At 38.1% G+C, this 26039-nt stretch overlaps 1 protein-coding gene across 1 annotated transcript in view; it reads right to left on the reverse strand.

The window, feature by feature from the left end:
• Positions 1-562: 562 nt before the first annotated feature.
• emc2 (ER membrane protein complex subunit 2) overlaps positions 563-26039 on the reverse strand; it is a 46501-nt gene continuing 21024 nt past the window's right edge. Inside the window, exons 6-11 of the mRNA XM_061949729.1 lie at positions 22947-23032; positions 21391-21450; positions 12848-12929; positions 12631-12741; positions 11256-11360; positions 563-1044 (exon numbers count right to left, since the gene is read on the reverse strand). Of these exons, the coding sequence (XP_061805713.1) occupies positions 958-1044; positions 11256-11360; positions 12631-12741; positions 12848-12929; positions 21391-21450; positions 22947-23032 (531 nt within the window). The 3' untranslated portion in view covers positions 563-957. The remainder of the gene's footprint in view (positions 1045-11255; positions 11361-12630; positions 12742-12847; positions 12930-21390; positions 21451-22946; positions 23033-26039) is intronic.

Below are 26039 nucleotides of genomic sequence, written 5' to 3' on the forward strand. Positions count from 1 at the left end.
ACAAGTAATGTTACCCATTAGTCTGATGATCGTATCTGTTTCATTTAAGGTTATAATCAAATATTTCAAAGACCTAACCTATTCAATCCTGACAAATTGCATTTGTGCTTCCCAGCACCATGCCATGCGTTCAACACTTGATTTCTGGAGTGAAGGACTGGCATTATCAGGTAACAGACTTGAACATCACACATATTTGGACGCAATCATCAAACAATTGGAGCCATTCGATTGACAGCTGGGTGTATAAGGCTTGCACCTCAGAACATTCTGAATGTTCCCAGAATGAGGTTTTATTTTTGCTTTCAATTCATGGCTGACTGTTCTCTGCACTATTCCAAAAAAATTAGAGACGTTATACAGTGTGCTCAAGTTGATTCAGCTGCTGTCTGGGATAATTGAAAGAAAGAATTTTGGAATCAGTGGCCTGTTTAAACAATATTTCCAATCCTGATCCAGGATAGGTTAAATATCAATAAGCCTAACCCTTGGAACTTTTTCAAAAAATGGAACCAGACCAAAAACCACAATAACTCAAATGCAAACACCCAAAGAGAAAATGTAATGAGTTCACTTTTTATTAAGACATTTTAACAAGCTTGACTGAAAGGCAAGTTTTTCCATCAGGGTAGTCTGTATAAATACCATTTACTGTACAGCTTGCCATCTTTACTGGTTGCATTGGTGTTACCGGGAAAGGTTAAGACAGTGTTAAACAACTTGGAAGTTGGCCCTAAATATACAAGATGAGTGTGTGTGTGTGTGTGTGTGGGTGGTGGTCTCCCATTGTCCATATTCATTTCAGTCAAATACCAACCAGAAACTTGAAAGAAGACAAAAAAATCTAAAATATATTAAAGTTTTGCTTTAGGTCATTGGGCTATGTGAGCTGCCATATGGATTCAAGAGTGTGTGGTCACCAACATGAAAAGGGAGGAACGTATGGCTGGAGGGCATCTAGGACATGGTTATCTGCATGGATTCCAGCATCTCCTCCACTGCCTTCAAGGAGCATTTGTTCTCCTTGGAACCACGGCCAGCCAACTGCATGGTGTGAGAGAACCAATAAAATGGAGAAAGAAGGGGAGGTAAAGAGTAACATCAGTACAATTCTCTTGCTCGCCAAATAAATCAATACATATGATTTACCTACTAAAACAAGCAAACAACCATGATAGCCTAATTATCACACCATCAAAACAGCATACACCTTTTACCATATTGGTATAGAGGCACAAAGTAAGACACATCAGAGCTGATTAGCAGTCACACTGTTAACTGTTGCATAAATGCCATTTTATTTTAGTTCTGCGTGTGTGAGCTTTTAGGCAGGATCAGTTCTCTTCCGTGACCTCAAGCACAGAACACTGACTTCTGCTCATGGATAGGCTTTACAGGAAATGCCGCAGATTATAATCCCAAAACAGACACATATGGACATATTGTACACTAGACCCAATTATACTTTGCAGAAGACTGCGGCATAGCCTTAAAAAATATCAAATGAGAATCTCAAACTTCCTTAACCTAGGGACAGAACAAAAGGGCCAGTCCAATTAAGACAAATGGCAACTATTATGAGTCACACACATCTTAATGAATGACTATACAGGCAAAAACAAGAAAGTGAGCAAAGTGGTGATAAAATGGAGTTTGTGCTCATATTTCTAGTGTATTTGGACACATCGTTCTATTAAACCCATCATAACCGCATGAGTTCAATTTGAATTTAAAACATAAGAAGGGTGCACCAAGAAAGTTACACCACAATTAAGAGTAACTTCTGAACCAGTTTTTGTACCAAAAACTGTACAAGCAAATTCTTTTTGGGAATTCTTTCCAAGAAATCTTGAAAAAAGTACAGTACAATGTTTCAAAAAGATGAATAGCAGATCATTTAAGAAGGGGATTAAATGACGGTTAAACTGTGCTCCTGAACAAAAGAGCACATTCTTCCCACCTTGTCAGGTGAGAGACGAAGTTCCTCGGAAAGACTATACATTTGTTTCAACACAAACACTCATTTTGAAAAGTTAAAAAACACAAATAAATCTTGTGAGTACCTAAACACAATCTACATTATCTTATCAATTCATCAGTACCCTTTGAATTTGGTTAAAACCCATCCATCCATCCATCCATTTTCTACCGCTTATTCCCTTCGGGGTCGCGGGGGGCGCTGGAGCCTATCTCAGCTACAATCGGGCGGAAGGCGGTGTACACCCTGGACAAGTCGCCACCTCATCGCAGGGCCAACACAGATAGACAGACAACATTGACACTCACATTCACACACTAGGGCCAATTTAGTGTTGCCAATCAACCTATTCCCAGGTGCATGTCTTTGGAGGTGGGAGGAAGCCGGAGTAACCGGAGGGAACCCACGCAGTCACGGGGAGAACATGCAAACTCCACACATAAAGATCCCGAGGCCGGGATTGAACTCACGACTACTCAGGACCTTCGTATTGTGAGGCAGACGCACTAACCCCTCTGCCACCGTGGTTAAAAACCATCTTTTTAAAATGCATGTAAACAATTTGATCAGATCATGCTTGACTCAATTGGAAACCCGATCCCTCTTGCATGTACAGTGGGACCTCAGGTTATGAGTTTGATTGGCTCTCAAAACAACCAATCTATATTGAAATTAATTGCAATCTATTTAATCCATGCTGGGCATGCTTCTAATGTGGGAAAAAAAGACTTCTTGAAAATATTGTATTACAAAACAATACAACAACAAACAATTACAGAAGTTGTATGAAATAATGTAATAATAATAATGTACAGCATTTACTTTGGAGAGTCGACTTCTCTTTCGAGCTGCTTCCCTGTCAAACACACCATCAGCAGCTTCTTCATATTCTTTTGGATGAATGTTAGCTGTTTAGAAATTACATTAACACCCATGGCTGGCGTTAGACTTAATTTCTTCTTCATTATGATGTGGATTATCAATGCTACACTCATACAGTACTGATTCGCCAAGTATCATCTGTTCCCACGGTTGGAAAAAAAATTGTTGTGGCTCGCTAGTTATGAGCTTATGCACTACCGAGTGAAACATAAGATGTTTTGGTCTGATCTTATAGGATTCACTAGCCCCGTGTACATGGACAACATTTATTTAATCTGATCGTCATTCGGATTAGAATGTTACTGTGTAAATGGACCCTAAAAAAAATTATCTGATTATGATGTGCATTTTCATGCATCACACCTTAAATCGGAATACTTTACTTTGACATGCGCAGAACCGAACATAACAGAAAGGTGTGTTATTATCTGTGCTATGGCACCATCTTTTGGGCGAGTTCACTCACTGCAGGTGCTAAAGAAGCAATAGACTTCCACTGTAAACAAAGCTTTGTGCATTTTTCTGCTTGTCTGACATTATCACAGTATTTATTGATCATGTTTTTCTTATGTTCACTACTTTTGTTTTCCTCTCTTTTTGAAATGTAGGGTTGCGGCGCGTTTGTTACGACATTTTGTGTATGTGTATGACATACTTGCCAACCTTGAGACCTCTGATTTCGGGAGGTGGGGGTGGGGGGTGGGGGGCGTGGTTGGGGGCGTGGTTAAGATATAATATAAAAAATACTTGACTTTCAGTGAATTCTAGCTATATATATATATTTTTTTTTTATTACATATATATATATATATATATATATATATATATATATAATAAATTATTATTTATTTATATATATATATATATATATAAATAAATAAAAGAAATACTTGAATTTCAGTGTTCATTTATTTACACATAAACACACACATAACACTCATCTACTAATTGTTGAGTTAAGGGTTGAATTGTCCATCCTTGTTCTATTCTCTGTCACTATTTCAGAACACACACATTATACAAATATACATTATAAAATCAATAAGAAAACGGGAGCTCTAATTTGGGAGTCTGAATTAGGATCAGAAGTTCCTATATAAACATTGCGTACTCAAGTCGCCATTTTGTATTGATTACTGCAGCTGTGCACTGGATTCATTCACAAATACAAACTACAACTCACAAACACTTTAGAGTTAGGCTCCACCATCAGAATGTGTACTTAAACTTATAAAGATCACATGGATATTATTCAGTGAGTTGATTCACCAAAACTAACCTGTTATACAGGAGGAAAAAGCACACAGGACGTTTCAATTGTTCACAGACTGGTCGCTCTCATCAGAATGACAAGACACTTCCGGTCTGCAGGTGATAGCATTCAATTGGGAAGAAACACCCTACTGCCCCCTACTGACCAATGTGAATACTGATAAATGTGGAATGACAGCTCCAAAAACGAATTCAAACCACAAAATAAAATAAATAAATCAACACAAAAATGTGACACATTATGGGTGAGTCACATATGCATGTACAGTAGATGGCAGTATTGTCCTGTTTAAAAGAGTCACAACATTGCTGTTTACGGCAGACGAACTGCTTTACGTAGACGAAATGCTGTTGTTGTGTGTTGTTACCGCGCTGGGAGGACATTAATGAAACTGCCGTACAATAAAACCACATAAGAAACCAAGAACTCGCCCTCGATCATTAGCTGTTTAAATTGTGGGAAAGCGGACGTGTGAACAGGTTGTCAACACGTCACTCAGGTCCGCATGGAGCTGGAGGGGGCGTGGCCTCCAGCTCCGCCTGAATTTCGGGAGTTTTTCGGGAGAAAATTTGTCCCGGGAGGTTTTCGGGAGAGGCACTGAATTTCGGGAGTCTCCCGGAAAATCCGGGAGGGTTGGCAAGTATGGTGTATGAGGCTATATTTCAGTGAGTGAAAAGAATATCCACATAAGGTACAATTGCCCGCATAATCAAACTCTATCTGGTGAATTCAGAATGGAGATCTCTCAGACGTCACTGACATAAATGTATTAAAAATACCTTATTTGGTAGCAGAACGTTTGTTTTCAAACAGTTAAAGTGATCCATCAAAATATTTTTCATACACTCAATAAGAAAAATTGTACTTTTACTTTAAAGTATCTAAGTTGCATTTTGATCAAATAAAGTATTACGGTATTGTAAACAATACAAGATACTTCACTGGGTCTTCAAAGAAGTATAAACAATTAAGAGACCCAACTATTTCGAAAATCCAACTGTTTTAGTGCATGTAAACATAGTGACTGTGACTCATCGAGCTGGATTTATGGTGTGTAGCTATAATGATCATTGCATTTCATCGCCTTGCTGCCTAATACGCCATTACCCTGGGTTCGTAGTCAATTATATCTTCAACCTGAGGCATGACCACCATATTAACTTCTGCTCTGTTCAACAGTCAGAGCAGACAAGCCATCTATTGAGAGCATCTTATTATAGAATCATGACGCCTTGGGAGCTCATGGTCCGTGACAGAGGACCTCATCAGTAGCGTTGAACGATTTAGGAAAATAGTGTAATTGCAATATTTCCCCCCCCCCAATATAGCGGTTTGATATTTATACATGGGGTTTATTTGGTTTTTATTTTAACTCGTAATCCTATTTGTTCGAATCAATCAACATGCTTACTGACAATTTTATTTAACTGCTCATTATATACAAATATGTGGCTCTGATTTAAATGCTGGGCCAGCAATAGTTCAGTCAAAGTAATAAACATGTATGATATCAACAGTCCAGAATTTTCAAACATTACAGAATGTAAATTAAAAAAAAACAAATCATTATTATTATCATTAAATTAAGCTTATAACACAGTATAACTCAATGATACTTTAATTGGTCAAGACAAGGCTTGGGAGAATGCAATGTGGTCAGATAGGACAAACATTTAGCTCTTTGGCATCAAATACTTTATGGATATTTTTTATGTAAACTGTCTGTTACAATAAACATATCTTGGCAATTCTGGAATGTTCAAATTGGGTAAGGGAGTGAATTTACAAAAACAGCTGAGGATCATATATTTATTTTGCCCACTGTGGCTTCAAAACCTACAACCTGAGCTAAACCACTGCTAATAGTAAAACAAAAAAACCCAACTAAATTGTTAGTAATACATGTACGTGAAGCATTGTTTCGTTGAACTGATGACTACTGCATTACTTCTGCACATAATAACTAGTACATTTTGTAAATATTTTATTATAATATTTGTTCCAAATCAAATAACTCCAACCGCTCACAACCGTTCAGGAATTAAAACGAACCAAAGTAGCAGATATCAGAGCATCTTTAATTTGAATAAAGCTGTTTGCCAGATGAGGAACTATTAAATGGGCGGAAATGAGGCTTTGAACGTCATTGATGATGTCATTTCACCTCAAAGATACAAACAAGCCTTGATACAAGCTTCACATAAATGCTTTCTGGATTACTTGCCACACAATTTGAAGCCTCAGCCCAGTAGGGAGCCAGCATACAGCAAATCAAGGCATGCATGCCAATAGCTTAAGCCGCATTTATCTAATTTGCACTTTTGTACAGTATAGCATTCTGACTAAAGCATGAATGGGAGGGTATACTGTACCATAATCTAGGTATTTATCAATGCTGTAAAGCCAGTCTTGGTCACCATGCTGACAGGCACCAGATTGTTTGCAATGAACACAGTTATTGTGGTTTTCCTCATGCCACATACTCGACTCACTATTTCCTGTGACCGAAATGCGTACTCATTGCGATTAGAACGTTGTATTTTATCATATTATCGCAAATGTGAATAATCATACAGCCCATTTATAGAACAAATGTAAGCAATAGAGCAAGGCAGGGGCAGGCCCTGACTGTGCAATTTTTGCATCTACAAGCCCGTGTCTCTCGGTCTTTAACGTGTCAACTGACCCCACCGCTAATTACTTTTTTCCTTTTAATAAATGGGCTCTCGCCAACATGACCTCTTGCTGACGTCCACTCCCACGTGCACTCACCTGCCCACCTTTTCCTCACGCATAGGTATGTCAATCACCAGGTACCAAGGCATAATAAATGTGGACGACTGACACATTGCTTTAAAGAAGCCATCAATCAGCGGCATAAACTCACAGCAGCCTGCAGCTGTCTAACAGAGGCCCTCACCATTGCTCCCTTTAAAGAGCTCTGAAGTCTTTTAATGGGAGGTGAGGAGGAAAAAAATAAAGATGGCAACCTTACACCTTGTCATTTAAGTTGTCTGACACAGCTTTAAAAAAAAGACACACATACGTCCTAAACTACACGTGTGAGGCAGGAATTGCAAGCACCTACTGTAAAAATAGCAGCTGTGCTAATAAGGCACTGGGAATGTAAACAAAACCCATTGTGAACAAAAACACCTCTCAAATAATCTCACTTGAAGAAAATGGTGAAATTTGACCAAGGTCAACATTTTTTTATTTTTTTATTTTTTATTTTATTTGCCATTTCTCAAAAATCTTTGCATATTGTATATCATGCCTTCAGTAATCATTTGTGTACTTGCTGCAGTAACATCAATTATATAACAAATTCCGCTTTTAAATAAAAAGCTACATTTTGTATATTTATATCTCAAAATCTCTACCGAAAACCCCCTGAAAAAAGAAGGAATACACTTTTCCAGCACATATTTCCTGTTATTTATTCCAGCAGTGGGTATATTCTGTAATGTAAAAATAAGGTGCTTGTGAAACTGCCAGCATCCACACATTTTTGGAAACAAAAACTATTATAATGTTTTCATTCGCAAAAATATGTCCGCCAACAAAACCTAAGTAAATAATTAAGTCGATTGTGCACATTTTTGAGAGAAAGATCACCCTGGTACCGATCACATGGGGACAATGTTTACACTTGTAATTCAAATTCACCTGCCATGCTTCTTTCTGTGACTTCCAAGTGCACACTCAAAACTGTAAACCTGACTAATGTGATTAAACTAAAAGTTACTTCCGGATTATGAGCTACTACTTTTAATTTACGCTTTGAACCCTGCGGCTTATAAAACAGTGCAGCTAAATTATATATTTTTCTTTGCTGACAGCCATAAAGCAAATATTTAAAAAAAACAAGCAAAGACACTAAAAAAGGTGTGCTATGGTTTTTCCTATGGCGCCATCTTTTGGACGAGTTTGCTCACTGCAGGATCTGCAGTGCCCTTCTGTTCAGAGCTTTCAACTGGAAGTATAAGTGCCGTTCCATCTTCTAGCAGTCCATAGGGTTTCTACTCGTATGGATTATTCATTCATCACTCAAAGCAACGTTTAAGTTTTACAATATAACTAAAACTGTTTACTAAACAGTCCCATGTGTGATGTTTGTTGGAGTGTTTGTATGCATATCTGTACGTGCTATTGTAAATCAAGCTAGCATTGTTAGAATTAGCTAATAGGCTAAAACGTTTACGAGTGCCTCTGTAAGTATTATTACTTACAATGGCATTGTCTGTATTGTTCCAGCTTTGTAAATTCACCAAAATGTCACTGTGGACTTATTGAGTCTGTTTAGCTGATTGGAGAGCTAGCTTCCGCAGCTAGAGGGTCGATAACGATGACTTTTGTTTTGTTTGATCAGCCGTTTTATTGCCGTGGTATAGACACAATTAAGGTATGTAAATAAAACACTTAAACATATTTATGTGCAAATAACATATTTTGCAACATATCCAGTATATGGAAATACATTTTTTTCCTAAATTTGTGTGGGTGCTGCTTATGTACCAAGTAAGCTGGGTATCACTCCATCTTATCTGTCTTGTCTTTTAACAAAGAAACAAGGAAGTCACAATCTTCGTTCAATGGATGTTCTGCAATTTGTTGTCCCCAAAGTTAGAACTGAACTGGGCAAGAAAGCATTTAGGTTTTCAGCACCGAAGTCTTGGAATAACCTACAATCGAACATTAAACTTCAAACCCTAGTTACGCTGAATGAGTTTAAAGCTTCTGTGAAAGGACTGCAGTCTACTTTGTCTGTATGCACATGTGTCATGTGAGCAAGTTTTAATGTTGTAAATGTGATGTTTTATGTATTTGTTTACTGTTTTTAATGTAACCTTGCGGCTGCCCTCTTGGCCAGGTCTCCCTTGGAAAAGAGATCTTTGATCTCAATGGGATTTTACCTGGTTAAATAAAGGCTAATAATAATAATAATAATCTCTATATTAGGTAGGTTAGGGCTAGATGATTATGGCAAAAACAATAATCCCCATTATTTTTGATTGATATTGGAATCACGATTATCTACACAATTATTAATTTGAAAACATTAAAACTTTTAATATAGTTAGAAACACTGGATATAAATTGGTAACTGATAAACCATAACAAATACAATAATATTAATAGCAATAAGAAATTTAAATAACCCTGAAAGGGACAAGCGGTAGAAAATGGATGGATGGAACAATATAAATATAACAAACAAAATTTAGTTTTTCTGTTTTGATTATTTTTAATTCCTTTGTTTACCTTTTACACTTATTTTACCATCATTAAATGTGTGCTTTTTGTGTAAAATAAAATAAAATAAAATGTGTGTTAATTTAATGCAAAAATCCTCACATTTATTAGTACAATACATCTTTGGACAATTTTGACCAGTATTTTAGATCAACGCATAATCATTTTGTAAATGTATCAACGAGTGCATTATGCTTGTGCAAGGTACTTTTTTGAAACTTTTATTTTGTTAGCGCAGTCAGACCGGATGTGGCGCACCACGCCATTACTGTTAAGGGGTGCTGTACTGTTGTTCTCAGCTTGACGAGTAAAGCGGTGACTCACTTAAACAAGAGAGCGCCTCCCAAGTTGCGGCCACTGTTTGATCATTGATGTTACATCGATGATGCCGTTACAACAACACAAGCAGATGAGATGTGTTGTGGGTGTATAGATTGTTCTTGTTAGCTTTAGCTTTGTAGTTCATTTGCGGTTTTAAATGACCGTCTTGACATTTATTGTTTATAAGGATGGGGCGGTTGAGTGTGTCGTGGATGAATGAGCGTTACCGGACACATTATTTTCCCAAACAAATGTTTCTTCTCCTCACAATGACAACATTTCACTTACATTTATGACAATTTCCCAGATTATAATATGCGCTTATCAACGAATTACGTTTTATTGGCAAATTATGAGACTCTACACAGTTACGTGAACGCGGAAATCATGCCTTACTTGTTTAATTAAGTTTAGTGATTATTGATTAGGCATACTAGCGCTGTATCAAATAAAAAGTAGCAACCATGGTTACATCCCAAACTTCTCGTGGACGTGCTCTATTTTCACTTATTCGCTCGTCATCTCTTTCACCGTCACAAGCTCCGAAATTTGCATGAACGTTGCGCGGCCCATGAATTGATTCTTTAAACTTTGTTGTATTTTCATAATCGTGAAAAATCTAAATTAAAATTGTATTAATTGTCCAGCCTTGCGGTAAATGACAAAGAAAATAAGTGGGTATATTTTATTATATAAAAAATTGGGTGCTAAATATTTACCCGTATCAATTACTACATTCCCTGTTTTATGTTATTGCTACATACATTGCTACTATCATCTAGGTCATGAGACAACTTGAACTAGAACACAAATGGCATAATATAATTACATTGAGTGGCCAACTGCTAGCTAGTGGTGAGAACTTAGGGGACGAGTTAAAAACCTGTTCTAACATGATTACATTTAAAAGACTGTTTAAAAAAGAAGTACTGAAGAAGTACGAGGAGGAAAGAGAGTGATGCCCTCAGCACAGAGCGATGGGAGAGAGGTGTATGGTCAGAGAGTGTTTGGGCCTGTGTGTATGTGTGTGTGTGTGTGTTTTGTCTCGTCTTGTCTTGTCCCATAGTAACAGTGGTACTACTGTATTGTTAGTGTACAGGAGCTTTTCTTGTTTTTGTTTGTATAGTATTGTTCTTGTATTATATTGTTTATGTTAAATGTGGAATGAGTGAGAGGGGTTGGGATATTATAAGCATCTGCTTCATCCAACCCCTTTTTAAGCCTTGCATAAATGTCCCTGCCAAAATGTTTAAAAAAAAATGTGTGTTGTTGTACTGTGCAGGCTTGAAATAAATAATTCAATCAATCAATCAATTTTGCAAATCAAGACACATTTTGAAAAGCCAAAATACCATCTGCACATGCCTCATTAAAGCCAGCAACAACAAAAGACTCAAATATATTTGGTAGTGGTGGTGGTGATGTAAGAAAAACAAACAATACTTTTAGTACCAGACATAACTGGAGATATCTCAATTGGACAAAATCAACATGAGTGACGTAATCAACAATTAAAATACAATAAAAATACTTGATACCACTCACCTTGTATGCTCGGTTTATCTGAGTGGCAGCCCAAGCAGCATACTTTATGTTGTCCTTCTTCACTTTGGCACTAACCTTTGGGCTTGCGGCAATATGGCTTGCAGACTTGATGAAAAAGCACAAAAGAGAAGGGATGCTTTGTTCTATTAAAATGTGATCAAAAGACTAATACATGTGTACTAAATAATATACACTGTCGAAATAATTTAGACATCTTAACGACACAGTCAACCTGACCTCATTTAAATTATGTTCAAATAGTTTGGCTTTTGTATTTTTAGTAAGGATTCCTTCATTCGTCTTTTTCTAACTCAAGCGAAACCTCTATTTAGATGACGTCAACAGAGACAGGCTATCCCTGTATGACAAAGTGCACTATGCTAGAGGGGAATCCCCACACGTGTTGTAAATAACTTACCCGCAGCCCAACTGTGGTCAGTGCTGCCAGTTTGTGGAATTGTCTAAGTTGGTGAAAACTTGTGAAAGTTCCCTGCACTTTCACTGACCTTCTTGCACCTGTCAAGCTGTGCACCAACAAGACAAGCTGACAAAACATGCAACAGTATCAAACAGATCATCAGCTGATAATTTGCCTAAAATATTGATTAACGTGACGTCTTAAGTGGTGCCAAATGATGAAGGAATCATCAAGGTCTGCTATGTTGCCAGGCAAATGTAAATGTTAACGGAAGCAAATGTTTCCATCTGATCCTAATTTTTTCCTTTTATACTCACTGCATACTTACCCTCCAGAACAGTTTCAGAGGGTTTGCTGTTTTAAAGTGTTTAGATTGTATGAAAAATTCCAGTGCCGCAAAAAGGAAACAAGAGCTTTCTGTTAGACCTGCTTCTTCTCTGCACCTTAAATCCAAGCACTTTTTCGTTTGTGTTCTTATGTCAGGTCTCACTTACACATGATGCATGGGCTATAGCAAACACAATCCAGTTTCAACAAATGAATTTATGAGAGTGCTGTTTAACCAAGACCACAATCACAGTGGCACCTGGTTGGATCGTTTGCTTGGGACAAAATGCTAGCTAGATGCTAGCACTCTTTTTCGCTTTGTTACTACTTTATTTTTCAAGTCATCATCATAAAAATTGTCCCAGCAAAGGGGTATTATTACTTAAATAAAGAGCTCTAGTGGGGAAAACTTTCCAATGTGTGGGTTCACCATCTGAGTCAGCAATGATTTGACCTGTCTGACAGCCACTCTGTCTACCCTAAATACACTTGTACACACAACTGTACCTTGTTGTGGACTTGGCACACTTGGTGGCTAGCCTCAACAATGACAAACTATAGAAATGCATATTTATGTTTCTTCTCTCTTGCTTTACCCACCAATTGCTCATCTTTTAAAGCAGTACTCACCATGTAGAGACCAAACAATGCTCTCATGTTTCTGTTGTTCAGTCGGAGAGCCTGGGCAAAATATTTTCTGGACAGCTCCAAGTTTTCCAGCCCTCCCTGAGTGTACTTCACCTGTGTGAGGAATAGTTATACATAGCCAATAAGCTGTAAGTATGTGTAATACTAGTAAGTACCGGTAATGTTGGGAAAGGAGACACATGAACAAATGGATACCTACCTCAGCATACTGCTCACAATACAAGTGATTGTGAGGATTGGTCATCATCAGCTCCTCAAGACAAAATGCAGCTTTTCCATAGCTGTGAAAATCAGAACAAAAACAGTCAAAATTAACACAGGTGTGGGTTTGTTATTTTTAGGTTTGTGACCTATAAAGAAACGGAGAACAAGGATGACAGCGACCAAAGTTATCTTTACACACATATGTATTCATTAGGGCTGTCAAAGTTAACGCGATAATAACGTGATAATTATACATTTCAATAACGGCACTCATTTTTTTAATGGCCGATTAACGCAAACACTTCCTTTTGGACTCTTCTGCCGTGCAGTAGCTGGGGGAACTTGGGGGGGAGGGGGTGTAAATTATTTTATAACATGTTCTGGTCGAGTCCTTAATTACATAATGATTAGCAGGCTAAATATGACATGTTATTAATTAATAGAGAAGGTTCAAATATTGTCATGCAGCAAAATGAGGCCACCCCCCTAAAAATGATCTGTCTAGGGTACACTTATTAATGATGAAAAATTATACCCATCTGCGATTGAGATTAATTTTGACTTAACTATAAACAAAATGTGATTAATCACGATTAAATATTTTAATCTTTTGACAGCCCTACTATTCACAGATGACAGTGGTGCGGTATTTACAAGTTACAAGGTATTCACTGAGGCACAAACATATGTTTAGTCTCAAATGTATAGTTAACTACCTTTCTGAGGTCAGCACTAAAGTACCAGCTGGGACACTGTGCTGATACTTGGATGACATCACTTCTCAGCAGACTGCAGTGACTAATGCTGACTCCCTAACTTTAAGTTTGTTACTTTCACTTGCCCTGGACAAGACCAACACATTTATAAACTCATATACCAACACAATAAATCATGGTACACAGGTACTGTACAACAATAACCAACAACAGCTTCTGTGTGCAATCAGTCGATTAATTAAAAGCATGCATTCTTAAGGTACCCAATTCTTTAAGTTCAAAATGGTCTCATTCGAAACGTCTCCTTGCCTGTTTTATATTTTCTTTGAGCCAAATTGTATTGGATTTAGTGCAGTTATGCTACATATAACAAGCAGGGGTGAATTAAAATAAAAATAAAAATAAACATCTTCTGGGCTTTTGGTAAGTGAGTGATGGTTTTAAAAAATATTGTATACGCCATTGTATTGACTATGATGACCAGAAGCATTAGAATGGCGGCCTTTTCAGAATTCTGTTGAGCCAAAATGCACATGGCAGGCAGTGAATGTGTTTTTTTGTGGACAGAGGTTGTTTTTAATGTCACTGTTGTGGAGATTTTCTTAACACCTGAGTGGGGAAAACATCCATCCATTTTCTACCGCTTGTCCCTCTCGGGGTCACGGGGTTGCTGGAGCCTATCCCAGCTGCATTCGGGCGGAAGGCTGCACCTCATCGCAGGGCCAACACAGATCGACCGACAACATTTACACTCACACTCACACACTCATGTTATTAAAATGATTCATGTTTGTGTAGCCATAGCCTTAATCTTGAAGTGCCAATCTCTAAACACAGTATGTTGCTCAGCACTGGTGGACCTCAGGTTTGCTTGGATTTTGAAAAATATTTCCAGTCGAAAATAGTAAAAATAGAAATGTCTAATTGTCTAACAATTTCCAGGTTGCACTGCACCACTTTAACTGCCACAACATGAAGAAGTCTATTTAAAGCCTGCCATAGCAACTGGCTGAAAGATTAACAGCATAGGAGGGAAAGAAAGGTGGGGAAAGAGAATGAAAGAAATAAACAGGGGTGGGGGTTGCGCAAAGAGGGAGATCTGAGGACTCAGAAAGTTGGGGGCTGCTTACAATTACCACTTCCTCTACATAAAGACTTTCAGATGTGCTCGTGCAGTGGCCCTGGCCTGCAACAGTGAGTTCCATTAGCCCCAACAAGGATCTTGAAACACGGCCAGACTCTTACCTCTTCATTTCTCTCTAAGCCATCTAACTCAACCGTCCCCACGCCACTTTTCATGGCTGCTCTGAAGCTCACGCAATAACACAGGTAAAACAAGTCTGAAGCCGCTATATGAGCAATGCTTTACAATTAATATTTAGTCTCTGTTGGAGATTGATTTAAATCGTTAACAGCCCATTGCCTCATTCTCATTATCAGAGCTTGAGTGGTAATCTACAGATTGTGTGACGTGGGGGATGAAAATACTATAGTTATTTACTTGTCCGATTCCTAATGTTGCAAACTATTATACTTTATAAACAATGTCGACTCTGGTAACACTGCTAAATTCTCAGTGCTTTTGTTTTTTTTAAGTCCCACAGTGTAGCGGGAGGAGAGTTTATGTCTCTTCCATACATCTCCATTAGACTGTTTTTTCTAGTCGGGGAAAAAAAGGGCCACCACCCTCTCCTGAGAATTTCACAGCAAGTGCACTCTTTCTTTCCATCTGGAAAAAAGTGACGATAATACTATGCTATCCGGAAGGGGAGGTGGAGAAACAGGGAGGGTTTTTTCACATCACAATAAAGAAAACAATGAAAAAGGGGATGTGTGAGTGAATAGTGTGATATTAGAAGTGTTAGATTAAACTGTGAGATAATCCGATTACCACTGGATTTCCTCTGGCTACTACAGCAATAAAACCCCTCATACAAAAGCATGAAATACCCAATAAGTTGCCCCCTCACTGTGCTGTGCATTCCTGCCGCCACTGCCTTCATACCAGAGCAACCAATACACTATAGTGCTAGCATGAGCACACATACAAACACCTTTTAGATACTACCTTAGCATCTATCTAAACACTCACCTTGGTAACAAATATGTCAGTAGGGGGGCAGAGCGTTTTTTTAGTTTAATAAGTAGGAGGTACTATTAAACTTTCCTTATGTGATAAACCTATGGCAAGCATCTGCTTTGTTGTTTTAATGCGGTTTTCACAGGAATATTTTATATAGTAAAGAATGGGGGTGTTAAATATAACTCCTTCATTTCCAACATGATACCAATATTGCGACCTTGATTGTTGGTCGATATCGATATCAATCCGATACAATATCAGCTAGGGGTGTAACGGTACACAAAAATGTCGGTTCGGTACGTACCTCGGTTTAGAGGTCACGGTTCGGTTCATTTTCGGTACAGTAAGAAAACAACAAAATATAAATTTTTTGGTTATTTATTTACCAAATTTGCAAAATCTTCCACCAAAAATATGTTTCCTAGTGGAATATTTGATGTGGAGTAATCGGAACATTGGATAGGTCAATAATTCATAATAACATTGATTTTGATTCAATATTATGTTTTGAGCAATGACAGTTTGAAAGAAAAAAAACAGCTTTGTTTTATTAGTCAACATTGCAACTTTTTCCAAATTACATTTAACCTTTAAGCTTTTTTATTTCACTTTTGCTATGTTTTTATTTATTTTAATAGTATTTTTAGAATGTGCCGTGGGCCTTTAAAACATTAGCTGTGGGCCGCAAATGGCCTCCGGGGCACACTTTTGACACCCCTGCTATACATAATAAAAAATTAAATCTGACAAATCTATCGATAAAAAGCAGAGCCTGGTGACGCATGCGCGTTTATCATAACTCTCTCGCTCTCTCTGTCTCTGCCCCTCCCTCACGAATGCTGCTGTGTGCACAATTTGATTTGTTTTTTAACCCCTTCTTAACCCTGAACGTATATTGAAAATACACGCAACCCTAACTCAAAATGCCAGACATTTGAGGCATTTAAGAAACTCCGCCAGGACAGCCCCGCAAAAGATGACATGTCCGGTGAAAAGAGGACGTATGGTCCGTCTATCGTAGCTCGGTCGCTGCTAGCATGCGTGTGCATTGTTTACACAACGTGCGGTAAGCTACTTAATATGTCCTTGTGGAAACTCGTTCGATACACCTCCGAACCGAACCGAAACCCCTGTACCGAAACGGTTCAATACAAATGCACATACCGTTACACCCCTAATATCAGCACAAATCATACATACTTTTATTACTTATTTTGTAGGCAAGGTATCTGCAAATTTCAACAAGTCAAATTTAAGACGTTTTAGGACCATAAGGCATACAATTTAAGACCCGTTTAAGTACAAAGCATGAAGGGAAATTGTTTCTGTTAATTTCCAGTGCAGAAAAAGAAAGAAATGCAACAAATGGGGCGCCACTTCGACACATATTGTGCATTAAAAACGCTAAAACCAATCCAATGTAGATCAATATACTGTATTGTAAGATATATAATGTAACCTTTGTGTTACAGATAATAAAGTAATATCTAATAATACATCGCAATATTGGAATACTGGAGTTTACTGCTTATATCGGCAGCTAGTATCAGACATTTTTGATAGATGCCAATATATTCCGATTTGGAATGTTTTTTGATGATATCGGATCAGGACACTCCTGATAAAGACCCAATTAGTTAAATTGTAATATGGTAGCAGTACAATAATAAGGTAGCGATTAAAATACCCAGCACCTCACAAATGAGAACACCCTTTTCATCTTTTCATTGGACAACACTGAAGAAATGACACTTTGATACAATTTTGTCAGTGTACAGATTGAATAAAAGTACACCCTGAAGTGAAAATGTTGTGTGGTTACTAGGGGTGTAACGGTACACAAAAATTTCGGTTCGGTACGTACCTCGGTTTAGAGGTCACGGTTTGGTTCATTTTTGGTACAGTAAGAAAACAACAAAATATAAATTTTTTGGTTATTTATTTACCAAATTTGTAAACAATGGCTTTATCCTTTTAACATTGGGAACACTATAATAATTCTGCCCACGTTAATCAACATTAAACTGCCTCAAGTTGTTGCTCAGTTTAAATAAAATGACAAAACTTTTCTTCTACATATAAAAAGTGCAACATTAAACAGTTTCAAGTCAACTCATCATGCTTAATTTTTTACAGCATTTGGGAAGCCTGTAGTTGATTTGTATTATGTAAATGTTATATTTTTATCAACATGTGATAGCAGGAACCCTGCCATTCAAAACTAGGCTGCTACATTACTAATGATTACACACACACACGCACACACACACACACACACACACACACACACACACACACACACACACACACACACACACACACACACACACACACACACACACACACACACACACACACACACACAAACACACACACACACACACCGCAAAATGAGCTAACATTACGCTAAAAGCTAATTAGCCTTCACCTCAAGCCAGGACTGCGAGCGAGATGAGCTGCAGTTTGTTTCTAGAACGTCAACGGGCTCATAATGATGTTACTCGTAGTTGACTGGGAGGTGTTTATTTTAATTTGGGGAGAGTTCGCTGCCTGATGCTCACCTGCTAAACACCTATCTGCTAACCCCACCGCAGAAGCACTGACTACATGCTCTCTGAATACGCACTGCTGATTGGCTGTTACCGCTCTGAATACGCACTGCTGATTGGCTGTTACCGCTATGGTTGTAACCAATCAGATGGTTGTGTGGGTGGGACAATGCTGGGTGCTGTGCAGGAGACAGAGGCAGAAAGCAGAGCAACTTGTTAAGACTTTAGCTTCATATCACGCTACTTCATATGTTCGTGTGGAAACTCGTTCGGTACACCTCCGAACCGAACCGGAACCCCAGTACCGAAACGGTTCAATACAAATACACGTACCGTTACACCCCTAGTGGTTACCATTTTTTTTAAGTATTGCTTGAGCATGAAGTTTATACAATTCACAGTTGCCATTAGAGTCCTCTTTTTCTCCTCTGTGATTACATTACAGAGCTTGAGAGTGTTAAGAGACCTTGCACTCTTCCACCTTCCATTTGTGGATACCCTAAAAATGCTCAATAGAGCTCAAATCTGTAGACATGCTTGGCCAGTTCATCACCTTAACCTCCTGCTTCTTTAACAAGGCATTTGTCATCTTGGAGGTGGGATTTGAGGTCGTTTATCATGTCGGAATAATCCACTATAGTTTCGTTTTTGTTTGATTTTGTTTTCTGAAGTGCCATAGACCTCAAATGGGCCCTTGGTTGTACATTGGACAGTCCTGCTTTTATGGCTCTTTATTTGTCTTGTTTTCTTCCCGTTGTGGGCAAGCTATGGTGGTTGATGAAGAGTGGGAGTGTCGCGTGGCTGATTGCTTAATGCCATGCAACAGCCAGGCTTAACAATTAGCGCCACCTATGCAGTGTGAGCTGGTGTGGCATGCGCTGGCCCATTGTCCAGGTTTCCGGGACTGAGCTCGGGGCTAGGAGCGACAGGCTGAATGCTTAGAGAGTGGCTTGGCATACGACCGTGTTGAAGGGGTGAAAATGCGTGCCTGTTGGTCACTTTCTGGAAGGGGAGGACACTGATGTGATAACGCTTATATTTTGACCTCTGCCAGGAGGTTATATATTCACCCGCATTGGTTAGCTAGTTAGTGAGCAACATAATTCAAATAGTTGCAAGTTTTTAATGAAACTTTCAGTAAATGTCAGAAATTGGGATAAGGAACTAGCAATTAGATTTTGGGGGTTAGTCAAATCACTGTCTGATTTAAGCTTTTTTAAAGGATTCTTTACTTTTGGGAGATAGGGCTAAGCGGATGTCTGCGGTCTCCGAGTGATTTACTAGTTCCTAACATTTTCTTAATCTACGGGTAATGTACCAAAGATCGCCCGCTCGATCGCAATTGACAGGTTGGCAACACCATGCCTGAACCGTCTTTTTGTAGAGCAACAATTATCTGTAATAAAAAATGTTTTTTGCCATGAGCTACAATGCTTACCTTCTGGTAACAAAGATGAGTGTGTATCAGAGCAATAACATGTATGACACCTGTAGGGATGATGTTTGATAAGAAATTATCGAGTTCGAGCCTATTATCAAATTCCCTTATCGAACCGATTCCTTATCGGTTCTCTTATCAAGTCCAGATAGGTTGTTGTATATGGAAAAAAAACCCACAATAATTGGTTTAACAAAAGCTCACTTTTATTATATAAGAAAACAATTTCATGTAATAAATAAATAAATATTGACTGTTACCCCCCTAAAAAAATAAAATAAAATAAATAAATATTGACTGTTTTTACCCAAAGTATATTAAGTGGGATTTTTCAAAAAAGCAAATATATACAGTAACACAAAAACAACCTGTCTCTGTGATCACTATAGGTGTATAAATAATAATATAGTGTTAAATAAAATCAGTCCCTTGGGCACAAAACTGAAAATAATACAGCTCTCCAAAAAGTGCACTTCTGCTGCTATTTGACATAACTGTTTGTTATGATGCTTTGACATTTTTGCACTTTATTTCTTTATTGAAAGAAAATTCTATGAAGAGAAAAGTTGTTTGCAAATGTGGTTACAATACTAAAAATGAAAAGTTAAAGCTAAAAAAAGAAATACCCTTTATTGAGTTAACATTATTTCTTTATAGGGGGAAAGATATGATGTTATGAGCTAGGGAATATAACAACTACACTACCCAGCATGCAACGGGAGTGACGAGCATGCACAGTAGCCCCGAAAAGTGTTGTTGCATGTGCCACCCGGCAGCTAAGAATGAGGTTATGAGCATGCTGTGAAAGTAAACGTCAAGAACTCAGCCAACACGCCTCGACTGCATTATTTATAATTAGACAGACAACACATATACTGTGTGATTTTGTTTTGTTTACAAGGAAAGAAAAACAAAAGTTAAAAAAGGGAGATCATGTCATATATGTTGTATATATATGTATGTGCTGCGGTTGCTTTAAGAACGTTGCGACAGCTGCCGTAAAGGAGTACGTTGCTAGCCTGGTTGCTATGTTTCCGGTTGGTCGTAAAAGTGTTCGTCATGTGTTTGTACTCTGCTAAAATCTCTCAGTAAAGTTATTCATTGGATTATACCTTTTGTTTTGAACTTTATTACACCTTGGAGCGCTTTTTCTGGTCCATTTTTTCCTGCTTTCGCTATCTGCGCCTAATGACTGAGCTACGTGACGTCATTTCTTGTGATGTCACACGGACTATTTCTGGTCTGGACGGGATTCGTTCCCAGAGATTCGAATAAAGAACCAACTCTTTTTCTTTACTACAGTGGTCTCGATAACGGGTAGCGGTTCTCAAAAAGGGATTCAAGTCCGAGGACTCGGTTCTTTTCTTATCGAACAACCGGGAAAATCGGTTTCGAGTATCATCCCTAGACACCTGTTCCCCATTCACACTAGAGACCTTGTAACACTAACAAGTCACATGGCACTTAGGAAGGGAAAATAGCTAACTGTGCCCAATCCGGACCACTTGAACTTTTTTTTTTTTTTTTACTTGGGAGAGAACTCACTTTTGTTGACACAATTAAGGCATTAATGGCTGTTATTTTGAGGGGACAGAACATTTAAACTGTTAATCTGTACACTGACTAATTTAAAGTGTAACAACATGTAATGCCTTCAGTGTTGCCCCCTAGAAGTATTTATAAAATTGTAAAAAAATAAAATAAAAAAGGATAAAAAAAAAACAGTTGCTTAGAGAATGCAAAAACACTTACTCATGTTCATTGATGTATAGTTCTGACAACTCGTGCCATGCTTCTTGGTCCCCAACAAACCTGTGTACACAAAAGTAACTATTACACATGCAAGTTCATCAAACTACCTATTTTACATTGAGAGAAATATTCCAAGATTAAGTCAAAAAAGGCGTTATTAATACGCTGCCATCCAATCTGAATTAGGCCACGGTTGGTTTGTTTATAAGTCGCTACTTTTTCCCCATGCTTTGAACCCTGTGTTTTATACAACGCTTCGGCTAATTTAAGGATATTTCAGGGTTGTCATACTTCACATGCCGCAATACATTTTTAACGAGTTATAAAGTGGACCAATGACATTGTTTACATTAAATCAAACGAATTGATACAATCATTCAGTCTGCCATCTAGTGCGTTATACACTCACCCTCATTATAAGACAAGACACAACACAATGCACACGGCACAGCCCCAAAGCTCATGAAGATCGACCCGGCTAATGAAAAAGAAAACAACTGCTGCACGAAATGGAAATGCACTACTACTAACAGACCCAAAAAGGATGAACTGTCACACGCCAAAGAAGATGACTACAGAGGTTTAGTGCGCAGGAAAAGGACAAAGAAGACAGCACTCTCTCGTAGACTACTGTATCAAATCAAATCAAATCAACTTTATTTATAAAGCACATTTAAAATTTACCACAGATGTCGTGTTACAGGCACTGTCTTTTGTTAGATTAGTAAATGAATTGATTGATTGATTGATTGATTGAGACTTTTATTAGTAGATTGCATAGTAGAGTACATATTCCGTACAATTGACCACTAAATGGTAACACCCGAATATGTTTTTCAACTTGTTTAAGTCGGGGTCCACGTTGATCAATTCTTGGTAGAACACAAGCGCCTGTGTTTATTTATTTATTTTTTCGGTCAGTGGTCAAAAAAATAAACAGTTTTACATTCATAAATTGACAATTTTGCAGACCAAAAGGGTTTAGGCTGTAATTGAATACTTATTTCGCCTAACCCTAGAAACAATCTCAAACACAAGATGTAGTAAAACCAAGACACATTGTGTCAATATTTAATGAGTCAATGCGTATACCTGTGGCTAATTATCTTATGCAACCTATATATGTATAAAATAAAATAAATGAGGTGGGTGCGCTCCAATAGCCTGGAAATTACTGTATTTGAATGCACTGAAAATAGATGATTTATCCATTCTTCCATCCGTTTTCTACCGCTTGTCCCTCTTGGGGACAAGTGGGGTACACCCTGGACAAATGTTGCTTCATTATGTTTATTTTAGAATTCATGAGAAAGTTCATGACATTGTTGCCTGTCTTCCAATTATTTAGAAAGTAAGTAGAGTAATTGTTTTCTGGTATTGAGTAACGTTAATTGGTTAGAATCCATTTTACTTGTGTTTTTAGTGATAGTGTTTTATTAATTATTTACTGATCTCTAATGTGCAGCACTTTGTTGTTGTTAAAGTGTGGTATGAAATAATGTGTAAGGTATAGACATCAACATATAAGCTGTGCAAGGAGAAATAATGAGACTTACTGCTCTAAATACTCATTGAGTTCCCGAATGGCTTCAGTGCTCTTCCCCTGGGCCTTCAGTATAGAGATCTTACGTTTTCTTGCAGCCTGTATAGGAAACAGAAAACTCAGTGTCTGTCTGAGAGTGTGAGAGAGAGAGACTGATTTTTACGGCATGTTACAATACAAAGCAATCCTCAATATTGACATAATTATTTATGGAACAAATACATCAGCAATTTGGTGCATTAAAAAAACCGACATGTAGATGAATGGGAAAAGCCTCAAACAACCGATCAATGTTGTAAAATGCATTTATTCCATTACTGGGGTATTTAAACAAAGAAGCCAACAAAGACATTAGAGAAGAAAGTGGCAATGTCCAATAAATGAGCTCACAGGCAAAGATAAAGGGGTGATTCATCCCAGAATCATTTGGGGAAAACTGCACTCTTCTCAAACCCAATGTCTGTCTTCCTACTGGCACAGCATGAATCTAGAATTTCACTAGCTCAATTTATATTACAAACCCCGTTTCCATATGAGTTCGGAAATTTTGTTAGATGTAAATATAAACGGAATACGATGATTTGCAAATCCTTTTCAACCCATATTCAATTGAATGCACGACAAAGACAAGATATTTGATGTTCAAACTCAAACTTTTTTTTTTTTTTTTTGCAAATAATAATTAACTTAGAATTTCATGGCTGCAACACGTGCCAAAGTAGTTGGGAAAGGGCATGTTCACCACTGTGTTACATGGCCTTTCCTTTTAACAACACTTAGTAAACGTTTGGGAACTGAGGAGACACATTTTTTAAGCTTCTCAGGTGGAATTCTTTCCCATTCTTGCTTGATGTACAACTTAAGTTGATTAACAGTCCGGGGGTCTTCGTTGTGGTATTTTAGGCTTCGTAATGCGCCACACATTTTCAATGGGGGACAGGTCTGGACTACAGGCAGGCCAGTCTAGTACCCGCACTCTTTTACTATGAAGCCACGTTGATGTAACACGTGGCTTGACATTGTCTTGCTGAAATAAGCAGGGGCATCCATGGTAACGTTGCTTGGATGGCAACATATGTTGCTCCAAAACCTGTATGTACCTTTCAGCATTAATGGCACCTTCACAGATGTGTAAGTTACCCATGTCTTGGGCACTAATACACCCCCATACCATCACAGATGCTGGCTTTTCAACTGTGCACCTATAACAATCTGGATGGTTCTTTTCCTCTTTGGTCCGGAGGACACGACGTCCACAGTTTCCAAAAACAATTTGAAATGTGGACTCGTCAGACCACAGAACACTTTTCCACTTTGTATCAGTCCATCTTAGATGAGCTCAGGCCCAGCAAAGCCGACTGCATTTCTGGGTGTTGTTGATAAAAGGTTTTCGCCTTGCATAGGAGAGTTTTAACTTGCACTTACAGATGTAGCGACCAACTGTAGTTACTGACAGTGGGTTTCTGAAGTGTTCCTGAGCCCATGTGGTTATATCCTTTACACACTGATGTGGCTTGTTGATGCAGTACAGCCTGAGGGATCGAAGGTCACGGACTTAGCTGCTTACGTGCAGTTATTTCTCCAGATTCTCTGAACCCTTTGGTGATATTACGGACCGTAGATGGTGAAATCCCTAAATTCCTTGCAATAGCTGGTTGCGAAAAGTTTTTCTTAAACTGTTCAACAATTTGCTCACGCATTTGTTGACAAAGTGGTGACCCTCGCCCCATGCTTGTTTTTGAATGACTGAGCATTTCATGGAATCTACTTTTATACCCAATCATGGCACCCACCTGTTCCCAATTTGCCTGTTCACCTGTGGGATGTTTCAAATAAGTGTTTGATGAGCATTCCTCAACTTTATCAGTATTTATTGCCACCTTTCCCAATTTCTTTGTCACGTGTTGCTGGCATCAAATTGTAAAGTTAATGATTACTTACAAAAAAAAAGTTTATCAGGGTTGAAAAGGATTTGCAAATCCTTGTATTCCGTCTATATCTACATCTAACACAATTTCCCAACTCATATGGAAACGGGGTTTGTAGTTGAAAACTGATTTTCGTTAGTTTTCATGTTGTAACCTTAAAGTGAATAAGGTTGTCAATCAAGTATTAGTTTCACTGCTCTAACATTTCCAATTGTTGTACTCGCCTTATTCTCATTCTAATGGTAAATGACTGAAAACCTTAACAAGAGGCTGCTGCTCCATTAGAACGGCACTACACCGCCACAGCTTTATTTATGGACTGGCACTTGATTAAGTGGGGCTGCCTCTCCTCCACTCATTGCCAAAGCAATTGGGAGCAATCTCTGAGTCATGTCAAGGGGCTGTAAATTTAGGCTTATTTCTGACATGGCAACAAAAGAAATCCACTTATCTATCAAGCTGTGACAGGAACCTACAGAGGCACTGCAGTTTACACTGATCAGAGCAGCAATATTTGGGCATATTTAGTACTGTACATGACAACAACCTAAAAAACAGAAAACATGTTTTTTGTAGGTTTTCGGTACGATTGTCAAGACGATCCCTCATTTGGACCAGCAAAAAAAGACTACACAACTTGCAACGTGCATGCTAGGCCAGTAGTTTGAAATGGCACGTTGTAACAAAGCATGGACTAGCAAATGTTAGGCTGAACATTTAATGTACATACACATTGACACATCTTCCATTTTCAAATAATTGTCTCCTTAAAGGTGCTGTATAAATGAGCAGCCAAAAAAGAAAATACGTTTTAGTTATAAACTGTTCTATTTACCAGTGTACAAAGCCAATCAACTGAAATCAATCACTATACATTTTAACATTTGAATGATTCTGTAATGTACAGCTGTTACAGACTAAAAATGTCATGCAGGTGCAATTTAGCACAATCGTAAATTTCACACGTGTGACCGTGCTATCACAACGTCCACACCATACTTTTTCCTTCCAAAATAAAGAACCACATGGGATTGAAAAGAACATGCGCAAATTGGTAGCTAAAAAGGCAAACCGCAGTTTATTAAAGTGAAAGGCAATTCCAAACCACTTCCCAGTTTTCTCTATTCAAATAATATTTTAAACTGACAGTGAGACCTCTGTTGTCATGATTCTTTTAT

This window comes from Nerophis lumbriciformis, linkage group LG04 (genome assembly GCF_033978685.3).
Source record: "Nerophis lumbriciformis linkage group LG04, RoL_Nlum_v2.1, whole genome shotgun sequence".
In the NCBI taxonomy this organism is placed as follows: Eukaryota; Metazoa; Chordata; class Actinopteri; order Syngnathiformes; family Syngnathidae; genus Nerophis; species Nerophis lumbriciformis.